This window comes from Metopolophium dirhodum, chromosome 5 (genome assembly GCF_019925205.1).
Source record: "Metopolophium dirhodum isolate CAU chromosome 5, ASM1992520v1, whole genome shotgun sequence".
NCBI lineage: Eukaryota > Metazoa > Arthropoda > Insecta > Hemiptera > Aphididae > Metopolophium > Metopolophium dirhodum.
The window spans coordinates 12,912,235-12,931,667 of record NC_083564.1 but is presented as its reverse complement, the minus strand read 5'-3'; the positions used below and the strand labels follow the sequence as shown (position 1 = coordinate 12,931,667).

The window sequence follows — 19,433 nt, the reverse complement described above, 5'->3', positions numbered from 1 at the left end:
ATCAATTGTATAATTGATAATGTATAACGCGGACATTTTGTACGGTCGGGTAAAAACGTTAATTTCAGAACGCGGACATATTATATACGTATATAGGTACGTATTACGTAGCTGCGTCCTCGTGAAAAGCGCAGTCTGAGGTGTTGACCAGTGTCGGTTAAGCCACTTACACTAAGATCCCTTTTATACCTCTATCAGACTATCAGGGTGTAACAGAAAGACCTGACAGATGAAATAACTTTTTATATAATATTTATTATATAGTCACTTGCGTTACACGTATATAATATAAAAAATTAAATTGAATTAAATTCTTTTGGAAAAATTCAAAATAGCCAATATGTAAATCTAATTGTAAGAACAATTTTGATGGTAAAAATATTTATTTAAGTCAAGTAGCTTATGTTTTAGAATTTTTTATAATATCAATATTTTTTCGAGTAAATTAATTTAAAACGTAATAATTTCTTTCAAAATATTATTTTTGGGAATTTTATGATATGAGTATATTTCTTAAATTATTTATTAACCATATCGTTTTTACAATTTTTGTCATACGTTTAAGTAGCACAGTTTTTTTTTCCAGGCCTTCCTGTTGGTTGTTACGCCCTGCATTGTGTATTTCACACCCGGGGTGAGCCAACAGGTCGATCGCAAAATGATTTTGAGTTGATCCCTTTCGTCTTTTCTTGATTTTATTCTAACCTTACCATTTTTTTTATCGCTACTAATTAGATCGGGGTAAATCGACTAGTGTGGCTTTTATAACACACCGTATTGATAACGGGCTTTTCGCCAACATTTAAAATGACCGATTACGCCAATATTTGAATGAAGGTTAGACTTCCGTATCCGTTAGAATAACAGCTGCGGTGGTAAAAATGTAAAATTATTATACTTATATTCCATATATTTGGAAGAAAAATTTGCATTTTCGTGTACTTACTATTAGAATTTATATAATATTATGTTGTAAAAAAAAATTGACAAACATTGAAACATATAGCACGCTACTTGATATGAATCATAATTAATATGTGTTAATAAGTAACCATATTAATTGTTATATACATAGTGGAAATTAGGTAATTATTATATTTGATTCGTTTCTATGGCGATAAGCAAAGCGTTACGCAAAATATCGGTTAAAAAAAAATTTAATTATTTTTAAGGTATACCGTATACGTCGTACGTACATACCTACTTATATTTCAATTTCAATTTGCAATAGTTTTAAATGGTTTTATACTACAATGTTTAATATTAAAAAAACATACGTAGCACGCTATAATCAATATTTTCCACTTCGAATAAAATGTATGAATTATAAATATTTATTAATAAGTAACCATTAATTGTATATACCTAGTAGCTAGTGGGAAAATAAAAATATCTGTACCCGGCATTAAAATATATATTTGTTAAAATATAATAGTAACTAATACCTTAAATAAAAAAAATTACTGGAAGTACATATAGCCACATAGGTAATACATAATTATTATTAACATTTATTTATATTATTGGCGGGCATACAACTCTTGTGGACATGAAAAAATGGGTTTTAAACATTTGAGTGCATAAACTTTGTATATGTCCTCAAAGTAGCCATAGGCGTTGATTGAGGGGTGCTTGTGGGTAGGAGACATATCCTCCCCTAAAATTATTGGACATTTTTCAAAGCTCCAAATTCTGATTTCGTAAAGAAATATTTAAGCCCCTCTAAAATTCAATCGAATCTCCACCTATGAGTGGAGCACTCAAAACATAGAATGTCTTTGGGGACTAGTAAAACGGCAGAACAAAAAACAACAGGAGTTAGCAACTCCGCTTCATCAACTAAAAACATGTGCCACTAAAAGTAAAGCCATAAAGGAATATAAATTCACCGGAATTTTAAAAACTATCAAAATCAAATTTATTCCTACAGATAATTATTAATTAGGTACCAACGAATCATTTTTACCAAAAAACATTTCATGTTTGTATAAATTCTATTTATCATTGTAACAAAACTTAATTTTCTAACATTTATATCAACATATAACAATTTTAAATTGTATACATATTATAACACTATACAACATAGAACTCATGTAAAAAAAAAAAATAAAAGACAGTGAGATAAAAGGAATGTGGCGAATTTTGGTGGACTTGGATAACAGGATAGCGATGTTTCACAAAACCAGTTACCTAGTTAACAAATGTCAGGAAAGTATCTTTAAGTTGACCTCCTAAAAGTTCCTAATAGATTCACTTCCCTACATGAAAAGATTTGGAATTTTAGAATAAAGCAAATACTTAGGAAAAATGTTCTACTATAAATAATGTACATATACACACAAAATAAGTGTTTTGTCAAATAAATAAATTCATTGCTTTGCTCAGAATCTAAAACTTTACTGATTGACGTGAGAAAATGCAGAGAATCGCTGATAATGATATTATTTTACACTAAACAGACCGGATTTGTTTAATGATGATATTAAATTTCTTATTTGTACTTTTTTATAGAATGAAACAAAACAATTGCTTACTTATTGCATTGATTAAATATACTATTGTATATTTAATCAATGCTTATTATAATAATTTCATTAACATAATATTACTGTACTAGAAATAGAACTGTCAAATTTTTTTTCAATAATATTTATATAACTTATTCAAGTGTAATTAATTTAAAACTAATTAAAAACTAAATAGTATTCCCATTAAAGTATTAGACTGGTAATGCATATTTTAATATGTTTGCAAGGGTGGGTATAGAACAGTCAATAATCATGTCGTAAAGTTTCCTGTGTATACTATAATACAAGTCTAATAAATAGAATAACTAATGTACTGTTGATTTTTCAAACTAATATGGTATACCTATGTTGGACATGCACTTTGATACCCATTGTTGTCAGATAAAAAAAAAATACATCAATTTAAATCTGTTCATTTTACAAACATTATCTATGATGACACTAAAAAATTGTTATATAATTATAACATTTTTGTTAAGTAACGTGATGTAAATAATTAATAAATATAGATGTTTATATAATATCATGTATACTGTTTATTGTTATACATAATTACCATTAAGTCCAAATTCACTAATTGAACAGTTTATAGAATTTACAAGAAACATAATGATTCATATTCACTGTTACAATTTAAAAATATTTTGTAAACATCTATAATAGTAATATAAACAAGTTGACAACGAATTACATAAAGACTAGAGTTTGCATTTACAGTTATAATAATATTATAATAATAAATGTTGTACAGAATCTTGATAATTGATAAATAAATAACCTGTGGGAATCTCATTGAATATAAACTACATGTGTAATTTTTTCATTAATTTTTAAGATTTACAATACAAATCTATAATAAATTAAATTTTTGTACGCTTTTTACTACATCATCTACATGTGACACTACCAACGCAAGCTCTATTACAATAGCTGGGAATCAAAAAATATCTACTCATTGGGTTATTCGAATAATTTATACCACTTACATCGATTGATGCTACAAGTACGCCTGTAATACTTTCGTTTTTTTTTTATCTTTTTTTTGATAATAAAATCAAAACAATATAAGATCTAGATAATTGGTGAGATAAGTAAAAATAGGAAACTCAAACTTGTTTAAATATTTAGGAAAACTCGGGGATGGATGAATTTAATTTGTTGCATAAACTTGTCAATTGTTTCTCAACAATGGTTCAGATACCATTTTATCCCTGGTGGCAAGATACGATTCGCGTTCCTTGTCTGGATATTTTGTTGGCAAATTTGGACTGTTAATATTTACTTTTGCTGGGTATCGTGTGCCCGCTATTTCTACTTCATATTCTCCAGACATTACATACTCGTTTGTCAAAGGTAGAGCATTGCCGTTTTTATCTAAGTTTTGAACGAATCCTAAACATACCTAACAAATATTTTTAATTAGTAATTTTCATATTAAACATAACCAGCAAAACAATAAACTATATTATACTATTCATGGAAATTACTTGTTTTTTAAATGTGAACCCATAACTAGTCGTTGTTGTTGCACCAACATATTTCTTGTCCCTAAATATCGGCTCACCACCCCAAGACCACAATTCAGTGTCTGGATCATGATCATTCAACAGTAATTGAACATATATTCGTTTTATCCCCTCTTCCTGTTGACGTAACAGAGCATCTCGTCCAATGAAATTTATTCCTTTCTGAATATGACAAAAAAATGTATAATACACATACATATATAATAAATTAATAATCATCATTAATATATCATAAGGCTCACATCAAACTTCACTCTCCACGATCGACCACATTCTAATGGCGTAGTCGATGTATCCAAATCTTGGCCCCAAAATGCATAGAATTTTTCCACTCTCAACGCTTTCATTGCGTAACAGCCAGCATGTTTCAAATTATACTTTTTCCCAGCTTCAATTAATGAGTTGTAAACATGTAAAGCAAACTATAAAAATGTTCATCATAAATAATCTGTGCGAAATTCAATAATTTATTCAATAAGAGTAAAAGGTATGAAATTTTAATATTTTTCTAATATAATGTATAACTAAAACACCAACCACTTAGAACTATTATTACTCCACTAAAAAAATATTATGAAAATATAGCATTTTTCAGTCAGTGGTATCTAACAAAAATTGTTTTAATATTAATTAATAATTTTATTTCTGATTTTATTCATAACTGAATGTTCATTATCTGTTATAATGTTATTTTGTTTATTATACTTTCAAAATAGAATAACATTATTTTTTTAGTAATTTGAAGTTTTTATCAATAAGTAAAGTAGTTGAAAGTTTTAATAAATAATAATTATTTTTTCAATTTATTGGAATAAGGTAGTATTTAATAACGTTAGATGAAAATAAATGTTGTTCAATTATTTTAATATTTGATATCTATTACAAATTATTAGCTATAATTATTTAAATTATCATTACTTATTATGTAACATTGCAAGAAGATGTCAGTATATAATTTGTTATTTTTACTTATCATTTAACAAAACCAATATTTGTATAACTCATTTTAAAGCCAAAATGTACAATTTAGGTGAGCATAAATTATTACAATTTACAACGCTTACTTAGCAAGTGTTAATGTAGTGCCTTACATGGATTTTTTTTCAATAGTTAGAATATTAAAAAAAAGCTGTTATTATTAATTAATAATGGTTTTGATTTAATGAAAATGTGTGAAAAATAAAGACAACACAATACGTTATGCTGAGATTGTACTAAATACAATATAAATATGATAGGTTTGAATAACCATGATAACATTATAGGTACCTCATTTGGTATGTACAGAACATAGCCAAGCTCTCCAGTGTGAGTGAGATTTAAAGCCCTAATGCCGTTGGCTAGGCCTACGTCTAGTTCTTTGTAGGTGAAAAATGGAAACGATTTAGGACTTAAATCAGTTTCTGTCATTTCAGACAATAGGTGTCTTGTAAAAGGACCCATGAGACAAATGGCAGTGAACATGGAAGTAACGTCGGTCAAGGAAACAGAATTATCGCTTGGCAAATGACGTTGGATCCAAATCTTGCAACGCGTCTGTTGGATCGTCGGTGCAATCATCATGTAACTAATACAGAACAAAGTCACTATTAAACCAAATATAGACAAAACAAAGTGTTAAAAGACTTACTGATTTTCCGACAGTCTGATGAGACTACAGTCGTTTTCGTAACCACCACGAACGTTTTGCATGCCTGTGTGAATAATACTGCCAATTGGAACGTCAACGTCATTTGAACAAAGGTATTGTAACAAGTCAACCACTTCTCGGCCTTTGGACTAAAAATAAAATGTGCTAATCAAAAATTAATTCTATCTAATGTTACACTTTAACGAAACTAATAGCGTTTTCTAATTGACAATTCACAAGTGCACCCAGTATATTCAACAACTCCATGAAACTTGCACTAGTTCTGTATCAGTTTTTATTAAATTTAATATAAAACTAAATTTGACCACGTAATGGAGAATAGTTCATAATAGTATGAGCATTCACAAAATAGGAGGTGCAGAAAGTGCACACGAATGTTGTCAGTGCAATTAAATCGAATACAAATTACTGCACCAGTTCACTGAATATTGGTCAGTTCGAATAAGGTTTTGCACTTAGTGCAAGAAGTGCGTCAAATTGAAATAGCTATATGCCTATATTAGAAACTACCTTTTACGGAAGAATATTAGTTATTACTTTATTAATTAATTTTCCCGCGGAAATATTTAAATTCGAAACCAGCTGTATGATACGATATTCTAATATCCATATACTTAGTTACCGTGGTTACAGTACGATTATAAACTTTTAGAGCGGTTGAATATTGATAGTGATTGGATTAAAATAATAATATTATTATCAATTATTATTTATCAGTGGACAGAGACGGTAGACCGAGTTGCAGAAACCAAAGAACGCGGCTGAAACCCACCAAAGTATACTAAGACTTTCAAACCTCAAACTAATACTGTTACAGTAGATTAAATTCATATTTTCAGCTCATTGAAAAGCATGTCGACTAGTCTTAAAACCGTCGACTTCGAGGTGTACGGACGTGTGCAGAAAGTTTTCTTTCGAAAATGCACCCAGGAACATGGTAAACAATTAGGCTTAAGGGGTTGGTGTCGAAACACGCCAGAAGGCACAGTGATTGGCACAATACAAGGACCGTCAGACAAAGTCGCCGAGATGACAGTGTGGTTGCGAGACATCGGAAGTCCGGCTAGCCGCATCGATAAGTTGGAATTGAAGAACGAAAAAAGCATTAGCGATTATACATATTCGGATTTTGATATCGTTAGAAAAAAAATATGATGTTCAGTAATATTTCTGAGTGTCGATATTTTGACCATGTCGGTGGATATAAAAACAAATACATTTTATAAACTTTATCACAAAAATATATTATGCTGATTGATTTTTGGATAATCGTTCTACACACTCAGTTGTTGTAGTGTTGTGTTTTGTTTAGAAAACATAATATCCTAACAATATACACCACTCATGCCAGACAATTTGTATGTTTTTTAAAATCCATAGACCAAAAGTTATTAAAAGACATATGTTTGAAAAAATAAAATAAAAATATTGTGAACTGTGAGTTTTTAATATATTATTTATAGAATTATATTAACCGTGAGATACAAACTAACCTAAATGATTTATTACAGGTTAAATAATCAAAGACAACGTTTTAGATACTATTTAGTATTGTTTTACATAATTAAACTTCATATGCATGCGAAAAAATTTAATCAACTTCAATATGTGTTTTATAAAAATAGTTTTCAATAGATAACTAAAAATTATAGAATAATAGAACTACTTCTTAAATGAAAAATACATTTAAAAGCATTTGAATGTTTTATTAATTATATATAGGTGCAATATTGTAAAAATGTTGAGGTTAAAGGGTTATACCAAGAGTTACCATTCACCTTGATATAACAGAAAATATTAGATACTCAATTTTAGAATTTATATTTAGATAATTCTATTAATGAGTATTAACTACAATATTCTATAGTTCTCAAGTGGAATTTATTTTAAAATATCAATGTCAATGCATTTAATTTCTCATTATGCGAGAACATGACATGAAATGTGTTAAATTTAAATTTAAAAATAATGTAAATAAAACATGACAAGAAAATAATATGGAAATTAAGAACCTTATAGTATGCCTCAAATTCTGAATTTTTTTCATCAAATTTAAACTTGAGTTTTCAAAAAAATTTCTATGCATAATATTATTTACTATTTAGTATTTATATTTTATATTAATATATTTAATTAACTGTAAAAATTAAAATGTATATATTATTTACTTGTATATCCAATTTGGTGAAAGAAGAATAATCCAAAAGACTAACATTTTCTCTACAAGCTTCATATTCAGCCTCAACAATGTCAAACCAATCAGGTTTTCCAAACGTATTAGTTTTAGCCGTAATAAACTTTCTCGTATTGGTGTAACTATGTAAATGTACTAAAAAGTTTTTAAAACATTAGTATATAGAATATAATAGTATGTCGAACAGTTATTGAATTATCAATACATTTTATTTAATGAACATATATTAAACATACAGTAATAGATAGATTTTACCTTTATATTTCTTAGATGCTCATTTTTTGGGTTTTGTGTGCTTTACCAGTATATTATAAAAATTTACTAGCATCCAATCGAAACAAAAAAAGGTATTTCATATCTACATTCTACTGTATGTTCATACCTTTTAACAGATCCGGTTCAAACCAAGTGGGCCTCTCATATCCCATGACTTGTTCAAACACAGCACCGGCTTCTTTCAACTTTGGATATATTGGAGACATTCTTAGATTACGTCCAGTTATAAACTCATTGTTTGGATACTGTAGGCTATAGTGTCTGCCTGGAAATTAAATTGTCTATGTATAAATTAATCGTGTTTTTGTGATTGAACAAGTTACATAATATTAAAAAGCTCAATATTTTTAGGATTAATTAAAATGTTTGCTTCTAAGAAAAAAAAACATACCAGGTACTTCTCTTACTCTGTCTCTAAGGAACCTTCTGTTATTATGTAATCCTAAGAAACGGCTCATTTCTAATTCGTACAAATCATATTGCGAATAGCCATTAACGATGGTTTGAGCAACTCCTTGGCCTACACCACCTGCAGCTGATATACCAACAGTCTTCATACCAGCAGCAACATAATAGTTTGCAATCTATAATTTAAATTGTATAGCCATTAGTTATACATTTTAAATATTGTTTTTATAATTAAAATTATGTTTGCACAACAAAGGTCAATATTTTCAACATCAGTTTGAATTTAATAACTGATTTCACAAAATGTTTTCAATTGTTTACATTATTGTGTTGTTTTTATTATTTACTTACTATGAGAGCAATGTATATACAATTATAAGCAGGCAGTATAGCCGTATAGGTAAAACTGTTTGAAAATAGTAATTAGTGATTTAAGATTAATATATTTTTTTTAGAAGACCCGCAATTACATTAATTAATTTTTTTATGCAATAGATACTGAATCATATACATTTTTAATAATATTTTAGTTATAGGATATCAATGTTTTGAATTTAATGGTCAATTAATGTTGGAAAAATAAAATATCATAAATTATTGTGGAAAATCTGTTGACCAAATTGTATGACTCACAATGTTATTGTTTGCCTTAGGTTTTTTTTAAATAAAAAAACAATTAATGTAATATAATAATTTTGTTTGAGATTTGTGATGAGTCATATGAAAATTGATCATTATTAGTTATTTTCTATTATAAGTTATAACTACTTTAACCTGCTATCAGTAAATGTTTAGAACTATTAATACTTACTTCAGGTGCTTGACCAACAATCCATTTACAGTCTGGGGTAAATGTTTCAGCAATATTTACTAAGCTGTCGAGTGAAGCATTTGCTAATGATGGCACTCTATGTAATAGTTGTTCGAGTAACACATGGAAGTGATCCCAGTCTGCCAGCAACTGTCTTCCAGCTGAATTATCTGTAACCAGTAACCATATAAAAGAATATTTATAACTTAATCATTGATTAAATATACTTAATATTTAATTAATGACTTAATACATAATACTTTGCATTACAATTCCTTAAAAACTGCTTTTGTAAACTAAAGTAGGAACAAAAAATAGGTAATGAGTAAGGTGGATAATGTTCAAAGTATGATGTTCATAACTTGTAATACTCTAGCTGACAGCATACACTAATAATGAGAAACCAGAAAACTTATGTTTATAAGTGTACTAATTGAAACTACTGAAACAGAAGAATATCAAGATGTTTTATGAAATTATCTTTAAAATAAATGATTAATATGTCTGGGATAATTATTTACCATATGCGGCAATATTCGTTAAGCAGGTTTTACAAATTAAAAATAAAAATCTGTCCTTGTACATTTTGGTTTACTTTAATTTTTAGTTATTTTAGTTAAGGCTGTTGGAGCATAGAATGATTAAAGTAGTACAATTTAGGAAATTGTGCAAAAATATTATTGGCAAATATTTGTCATTGTGTGAGTAGTAAATGAACCTTAGTGTGTGTAATCCATTATCTGGGTCATTATTGTGTTATCGTAAAAACACCGTTAAAATCGGTACAAAATAGCTATAAGCGGAATATTAGTTTATGTACTTCCTGATGTCCGATTATTATTTTAAAAATATGTACGATGTCATCATCCCCTTTACTAGGTTATGTAAGAAAAATAATTGATGTTTTAAAACTGAATGTAAATGTATAAAATAAAAATATTTTTATAATTTTTTTAAATTTTAACACATTTTTAGCCTTATTGAATACAAAAATCAAAAATACATAACCTAGAAAAAGATTATGAGTTCATACAAATTTTTAAAATAATAATTGGACATTGGGAAGTACATAAACTAATCTTCCGCTTATTGGTCTAAAACTACAAAAACTACGGTGTGCTCCAACAGCCTTAATAAAACCATCAATTATAGCAAATTCCTTTAATTATTTGAACAATATTTCAAATTACCTGGACATTTTGCATTTTCAAATGCAGGTTTAGCTTCGAGTTGAAATCCGCCAGCTAGAATACATCCATTTAATTCTCTAAAATATATAGAGCCATCTTGATCTCGGACAACTAGACAAATTAATAAATAATTTAACTGTTATGAGGTCAGTTACTTTAATTTATAAATGCTAAGTTATTTATATTCACCTGGTGTTAGAGAGTCAAGATTTGAAATTGCATTTGTGCGGAGATAATAATGTTCAACTGGGTGAAGAGGTATTTTGACTGAAGGATTGCTACGTTGTCCAATTTTTCGTGCCCAAAAACCACCACAGTTTACATAATAATCACAATCAACTGATCCCATTGATGTGTCAATGGCAACAACTTTACCATTATCACAGACTACTTCCAATAATTTACAATTTTCAAGTACAACAACACCTACAAATTATAAATTAAATATTGTTAATTTTCTTACAATGGGTATACTTAAGAAATTGTTATTTTTTTTTTTTAAAAAACACAATTAACTTTAGTTAAATTTATAAACTAAAAAATACTCAACATTGACAAAACAATTTACTATTTATTTTAAAGATTTTATAAATTTTGCAGCAAAAAAAAAAATAAATTTTGTTTCTAAGAACAGATCGATAAAGATAGGTTAAATCTAGATAATGCATATCTAAAATCAGAAAATTTCCAAGCACCTTTTTGTTTTGCAGCTTCTAATAGAGAGAGACATATCTTGTAAGAATCTGCAACACCATCCTCAGGTATCCACAAGGCGCCTTTAATGTCGTCGATTCTAATAAGTGGACAGAGTTCTTTCGCTTTTTGAGGATCAACTATTTCACATTTAATGCCCCAAGAACTAGTAGGTGTAAAAATAGTATTATAATTAATTATGAAACAGCGAAACTAATTGAAAATAAAAATTGATCATCTTACACAGATTGGGATTTCATTCTTCTAAAAACAGTCATGCGATCTCTAGTTCTGGCAACACAAAGGCTACCGCATTGCTTCCAGCCTGTTTGGAGACCTTGAGATTCTAATTCTTGGTAGAGCTTGACACTGGATTGACAGAGTCTGACTTGACTCAGTGTGGGTTTGAACACACCAACTAGGTCTGACGAAAAAGAATTCTCTCCGCCACCTAACCTGGGAATGAAACAAATATTAGTGATACGTTATATAATATTATATAGGTACCTAAAAGCATAGTCACAATATTGTTTACTTGTCTTGTTCGATGACTATGGTCTGTGGACCCCATCCTAGTTGAGCTAAATGATAGGCGACAGATGCTCCCATGACTCCACCTCCGCAGATCGCGACTTTGCAGTTTTTCGGCAAAGCACCGGTGCTGGTTGAATACTTTAGGCATTTTTGATTTCTACGACTATCCAAGTACGCTTTCAACAGAGGACAGTGCGTACTCGCCACGGACAGAGCATTACAACTACGATTTGAATAGGCTCTGATGAAAACCATCGTTAATCCAACTGAAAACGAAAATGTACACTGAATAACATTTGTGAACGTTAACTGTTTACACACATAATTTTAAATGATAATTAAAAACCAATCGAATGAACACGATCCATACCAGAAGAATAGTGTAATTGTTGGACACCATTGCAACAGTGAACTGTGAAGTAATAAGAAAACGATTACGATAAAATAGTCTTAAAAATTATTGTGCTCTTTTTAAATTCCATGTCGTCGTTATCAACCTAAACGTGATTAAATTATCAGTCGGTTGATAAGGATAAATTATCGTTTCCGAAACGAATATAAACGTTTTTACCTTCGACACCGATGTTCACTGTCGTTTCAAAAAATCCTAAAAATAAGGTTCGTATTAATTATATTAGATTCTGATTTCTGAGCGTAGCAAATGAATCATGAATTCACGAATGTATTGTATTTACAAAAATGTTTTTTTTTGTCATCAACATTTGTGGTAGTAAAAATACGTCGAAAAATCAGCATATTTTACTTTCTTGATTTTTAATCAAGTAAGTTTGGTAATGTAATTGAAATGAAAAATGTCTGAATTTTGAAAACTTCAAGAATTTGTGTTAAATAGGAAAATAATAAATATGTAGTTCAGTAATGATAAGTAGGTGGGTAATTTAGCTAGCTATAATAATATACAATATTAAAGAGAGGGATTTGATATCACACTCAAGCGGTATAACCACTTGAATTCATAAAAACGTCGGCTTAAACAGTCCCAAAATATCTTTTTTTTATACTTCTACTAAACTATAATAGCTAGAAAGTTGGTTGATAACTCATTAAAAAGGTACTATCAAGCAGTTACTAAATGTGGAATTAAAATTTAAAAAAAAAAATTACTTAATTTTTCACGGATAAAAAAAGAGTTATTTTTCGCTAAATTTTCATTTAGCGAGGTAGATTTCCGAAACTGGAGAACGGATTTTATTGTTTGGGGTCTTGTTAGATTCACATTGGCTAGGAAAAGTGCTTTGAAGATTTCCAGAATTTTATCTCCAATTGTTAGTTCACTACAAAGCTGTAAAGCTGAAAAACATAAAAAAATGCCTAATAAAATTTGTTTTAATTATTTTAAAGTACTGTAGTGAATTAACTATTTAAGATAAAGTTCTGAAAATCTTCACTGCACTTCTCCTAACCAATGTGAATCTAACAAGACCTCAAACAACGAAATCCACTCTCCGATTTTGGAGATCTATCTCACTAAATGAAAATGAAAATATTTTTTTGTGGGGCTGTCACGCCGACATTTTTCTGGATTCAAATTGTTATTCCGCTTGGGTGTGATATCAGTTAATAAATTTCTAAAAACTAAAAATCATGAAAGTTTACATGCCGATCCCTGACTTGGCAAGCGTTTTTTTTTATAGAAAAGTCAATAAATTTAGGTCCACTGTGTAGGTCAGGAGTTCAAAATTGAAAACTCCCTGTAGTTATTGAAAGCGTCAATATTCAAAGGAATAATGGGAATTTGGTGTGATTTAAAAACAAATAACCATAGAAAATTGAAATTTTCACCAAATATTTTTATTTTGCATTTTCCATAATAGGTGCCTATGGTAACATTTTCGAAATATTTTGACTCTTTTTGAGTAATTCATAGCTTTGAAAATTTTTTTCGAATTTTGTAAATTTGTATTAAATTATTGTCGATCAAACTTTTTCACTCAGTAAAAATCTGGATAACGTAATGCAAAGGTACTCATAAGATACTTTAATAGCAGTTCAAAAATATTAATGATACATAAGCATATTATATGCATTTAAAGTTCAAATGTTGACAAAATCCCAAAAACTGCAAATTATTTTTCGGTTAGAAATTTAAAAAAATGTTCTACCTTAAACAACAACAAAAAAAGTGGGTAAGTGGATGTCACTCTGCTGTACAGTAGGTTATAAATGGGTCACTGTAATGGATGGTGTTAATTTTGAATTCAAAGATATAATATCATTATATAAGAAAAAAACGATTCTGAGTGAAAACGGTCAGTCAGCCTATGATATTACAAAGTATATTTGATGATATTAAGGCGAATAAAGTAATTTATATATAACCTATTTACGGGGAATCTTGTTTTAAATATTCAATCCTTAGCTATAAAAGTTGAACATTTTATAAATTTTTAACTACAAAATAATTATTAAATTTTAAATGTGATACATTTTGTCAAAATTTGAACTTTAAGTGCTTATAAAAAAAATTGTGCCTATGTAACTTCTATTTTAACAATGTACCAGGAGCCTTGCATTAAATTGTTACGTTTTTCTACCCAACAAATACAATTTTTTTTTATCAATTTTATTGATATTTATAGAAAATAAACTAAAAAAATTGAAAACTGACAATGTCCGTAAACAGCTCAAAAAGAGTTAAAATATTTTCAAAATTATATGGTTTGTAGAAAATGAAAATACAAACATTCAGTAAAATTCTCATATATCTGCAGTTATTCGTTTTTGAATAACAACAAAATAACAAAATCACTGTACCTACATGAGAAATCGAGTGAATATCCAATATTTTAAGAATATGAACTTCAAACGCTCATAATAATTTAATTTGATTTGCTTGGAGACATTTTTTTTTTTTTAATAAAGATAGACAAACTTATGAATAAACTTGTATTACATTTTAAAATCTTAGATTTAAAAAGAAAAATTTTTATAAATTCTCAACTCAAAATAATTTGCTAATTTTCGTGATTTTTCCGTATTTTGTCCAGATTTGAACTTTAAATACTTATAAATAAAAACTGTGACTAAGGATTTTTAATATTATTCAAATATCACTGTAACAATATAGTAGGAGCCTTTTAAATTTTTTTAAATTGTCAAGCTTTTTTACCCAACAAATAAAGTTTTATTGATATCCATAGAAAAAAATACTAATAAAATTGGAAACTGAAAATGTTCCTAATCAGTTCAAAACAAATCAAAATATTTTTAAATTTTTATCGTGTATATAAAATGTAAATATAAACAACCAGTGAACATTTCATGTATATACGTTCATTTGTTTTAAAGTTACACCAAAAACCAAAATCGATTTTGCGTAAAAATTATGGTTTTCCTTAATTTGTATGTTGTATTTCCCGGCGCTTTTAAAAACTATTGACTATTTGAACTAGACCAACTAGATTCACTTTCCCATCGAACAAGATACTGTTGAAGAAAATCGAAGAAGTTGTACTGCTCCAAACCGTGACGACAGACACAAAAATTAAAAATTAATACATTTATCGCTCCACTCAGAATCTAAAAAAGTTTACCTGAAAGTAACATTCATTTTTTATGAGTGATTAAATTTAAAATTTTTACAATAAGTATTAGATTTTCCCAGGTAAATTAACAAATTTCCATCTATCGTTTTTTGATATTTTGTTGTAATTCAAAAACAAATAATAATATTATGCACTTGAAATTTTCACCAAATATTTGATATTTATATTAGGCTTTTCCATACATGGTAAATTTTCAAACTATTTTGACTCCTTTGAGCTTACATTGGAAATTTCAATAGAAGATTCCCTACAAGTTTTTCAAATTTTATCAAAAAAAAGTTCACAAAAAAATTACGCTATTTAGATATTTTCGATTTTTATTTTAACTATCAAATTTGATTATTTATAGAAGGATACAACTCTCCACTCAGAATCGTTTTTCGCAGGCAACGAGTTATCGTTGAATTCAAAATATATAACACAGTGATAATATGTTCAACAACTTACTACTGTACAGCAGCGTGGTACCCACTTATTTAATATTTAATTTTAAAAGCTAATTATGACTTTATGAGCATTTAAAATGTTCATAACCCGCTTTAACACTAAAATTTAAAAAAAAAACCTATCGGATTCACTAGATCATTTTATTCTTACTTTTTAATTTGATAATAGGTCAATTTAGGTGCGTCTGTAAGACGGAGACAAATGCGTGCAGGGTTCTTCTTAAATGTTATGAATTCAATACTTTGGTCATGGAGACAAGAGTATTTTATCCTTTATGATTTCAGTTCTAAATTAAATCATGGATAATAATTATTATAAATTATCGTCTATGAACTATTGAACTGAGTAAGTATTATTACGGATTTAGACGATGTGCCGTCGTGCCAACATGTAAAAATAGTACCTATTTACATTTTTTATTTCCTTGTTCTTTCATCTAAATTTTAAAAATTTAAAAGGTTTCATTTAGATGGTAAAACCTTAGGTTTTTTATATTTTACTATTATTATAACGGTATACTTGCGCATGACGTAATAGTAGGTACGTCCGTAGCAGTGAAAAGGTGAACATAATATATTATTTGCAAACTTTTGTGTAGGTATTATAAATTTTAAATAATAAATCTGATGGATATGTATTATAACTCTCAACTTTCAATACCTACAAGCCTGACCGTGTAATGGTAGATAAATGTTGCATTTTAGAGTTTAAACTTTTAACTTATCTTTAATCAACGATTATAAAAAGAAAAAAAACGTGTACCTATTCTGTATACCTACTGTATAATATATCAGGAAATGATAAGTATAATCTTAATTATATTCGTTGCTCACAAAAAGCATTATATAGCGCTCTACGTCTTATCAAATAATAAATAAGAATATATATTATACACCTAGGTAAGATATATATTATTATACGTAGGTACTCACTTTAAAGTATAGTTAAATCCACCTAGTATTTAAGCATTTAATCTTTTTCTTGATGTAGGTAACATTTTATTAAAATATTATGATCGGATTAAAATATTAAAATCCTCAATCAAATCATCAAGCAATGATGGGTCATGTTCGGTTTGTTCCTGATTTGGATTCAATGTTGAAACGTTGTTTTTAGATTTATACGAAAACTAATTTGAATTTGTTAATATAGGTATGACTACTTGTGATCGATCACCCCAATTTTTTTAATTTTTGTTCTTAAACTCCACATCTAACTATACATTTTGTTTAAATATTTAAAATTTAAGACATTTTTAAATGTTGATTATTTGAAATTTAAATTAAATATCTTAAAATTTGGTTTTTACTATAATATTATTATTCTATATTATAGGTACTACGTATTACGTGTGTATAAAAATGAGAAAAAAATGTCCAATAGTGCTCCCTAATACCGAAATTTTTTACCTATGTCATCCTATACATAAGAAACACTCCCACTCTTTAGTTGAACCCGAACGGACATCCGTCCCTCCCACAACGATAGCACTGATCGCACTTTTGACAGGTAAGTGCATTTGAAGACCTTGGGGCAATGACGAGACATGTCTATGTTTTGGCCAAAATCACTATTTCACGTCATAAAATAAAAAAAAACCTGCATCGATTGGTGTAACAACCAGACATGTCCGACTTTTATGTATGAAGTTATAATAAAAAATGGACATGTCTTGTTGTTTTGTTGTGCAACAACAAGATATGTCCAGAAAAATACATATTAAATAAAAATTTAATTTTGGTGCAACAACAAGATATGTCCAAAAAATATTTAAGTACGGTGCAACAAGATACGTCCTAACTAGTTTTTATTGCTTCTTCAACTCATTATTAAAAGTTATAGCATTAATCTATACGAGCATACGTTGTAGGTACCCTAAAACTAAAATCTGCCATTTTTTTTTTTGGAATTTACAATGTTTTTTGTCTGTTGAAATTTTTTTAGAAAGGAATATTATGTCTGGTTGTTGCCTCAAGGTTTCAGTTTTACTTCCGTGTGAGATGCCGACTGGTATTTTCCTTGATTCTGCAGTCTTCTCCAAGTTATTGATACGTTGCCACGATTCATTGCCTAGTTCCATACGGCTGAGCAATAATAAGGCAAACTCGGTGAACGATGGAATCAAAATTACAAAAAATTGCAGCTAATTTCTTTAACGCATTTATAAATTCTCGGGTTAACTCACCCTGAATTTGACCTCGTTGCACACCGAATACGATTATTTTGTTCATGGCTCATAAGGTGGTGTACGTGTAGATCGTATTTCTTCCAACTTGATAACTATATAGCTCTTCATACAATGTTGTCTGCACCGTGGATCGTCTGATAAACACGGGTCCTATGATGGATTGTATGAGCTTCTGATATGATGTTTAGGATAAAATAGATTTTATTTTGTGTTGATAGACTTCCTTATAACTTATAAGTTATAAGTTGCAAGACTATTTATTGACCGTTCAATCGATCAAGAAAATTATCGAACGTTACTTCTCATGCAGGTATACAAATTGCGAAATATTTTCAATGGTAAACATATCGAAAATATTCTATAAACTGCAACGAGTTACTCGCCACATGTGATAAGATAATAATATGATTTGTACGATAATTTAAATTACTTACATAATACGCGAACAATAATTATCAATTATCATTCAAAAAATTAAATTATTTAATTAAAATAGTTTAAAAAAATAACGATTTGTCGTTGAAACACTGTTATAGCTCAAATAAAAAAAAAATAAAAATTTAAGACGGCGCTTTGAGTATGCAATTTAAGGTCATTATTTTGTTATACCAATAAGTAGGTAGGTACTATATAGTCTATAATAGTCTATAATCAATGGTAATACACTTAAATACGTATAGTGTATACGTATACTATGATAAATAATAATAGGTATCTAATATTAATACTACAATATAATAATTTAAATATGTTTGTGGTTATTTTCAGTTAGGTAAAATATATTTTATATATATATGAACCTACCCAGACTCCTACTCAAACGTGTACCTACGTCTTTAAAACGAATGTGCATTAATTAAATAATTGCGGAGTAAAATACATAAGTATGTATAATATTTAGTTAAAATAAAAAAAAGGTTAAGCACTCTAATGGAACATCAGTTAAATCAACTTTGTTTGTAAATTATATAAATATCTATGTCTATTAATAGGTATCGACATTGACCGATATAGCTAACGGAAAATTGGGTGTCAGTGAACTGAGAAATCACCTCGACATTTAGCAAAGCAGATATTAACACAAAGTTGGTGCAACTCGTTTGCACACAAAACTTTTTACCTGAAAATGATGACTTGTAACTCGTTTGCGCACAACGAAAACACACATATATATATATAGTTTTTAAATTTTAACCCACCTAATATAAATTAATTATCGATCACAGATGGCAGTAAAAATGATCGAATATTCGATTGGTAGCAGTATAAGTTTAATATCTTAAATTAAAAATAATCGTATGTGTTGCAGCCCATAATGTATACCTAAAGTCAGATACATACAGGAAGTACCTATAGCAGGCCATATGTGTAGCTAGAGCTTACATTTGAGATGGGGAGTGGGCTAAAAGTACCAAACA

The 19,433-nt window shown here is 28.5% G+C and overlaps 1 protein-coding gene across 1 annotated transcript; it reads right to left on the bottom strand.

Moving 5' to 3' along the window:
- Positions 1–1,329: 1,329 nt before the first annotated feature.
- Positions 1,330–12,303, bottom strand: LOC132944950 (pyruvate dehydrogenase phosphatase regulatory subunit, mitochondrial). Its single transcript, XM_061014522.1, has 15 exons — positions 12,185–12,303; positions 11,816–12,080; positions 11,524–11,736; positions 11,283–11,446; positions 10,777–11,013; positions 10,588–10,698; positions 9,398–9,567; positions 8,570–8,762; positions 8,285–8,443; positions 7,877–8,037; positions 5,688–5,836; positions 5,327–5,624; positions 4,300–4,479; positions 4,019–4,219; positions 1,330–3,933 (listed from the first exon to the last, which is right to left on the bottom strand). Exons 2-15 carry the CDS (start codon positions 12,067–12,069, stop codon positions 3,703–3,705), a joined length of 2,721 nt encoding a protein of 906 aa, XP_060870505.1. The 5' UTR covers positions 12,070–12,080; positions 12,185–12,303; the 3' UTR covers positions 1,330–3,702.
- Positions 12,304–19,433: the final 7,130 nt, after the last annotated feature.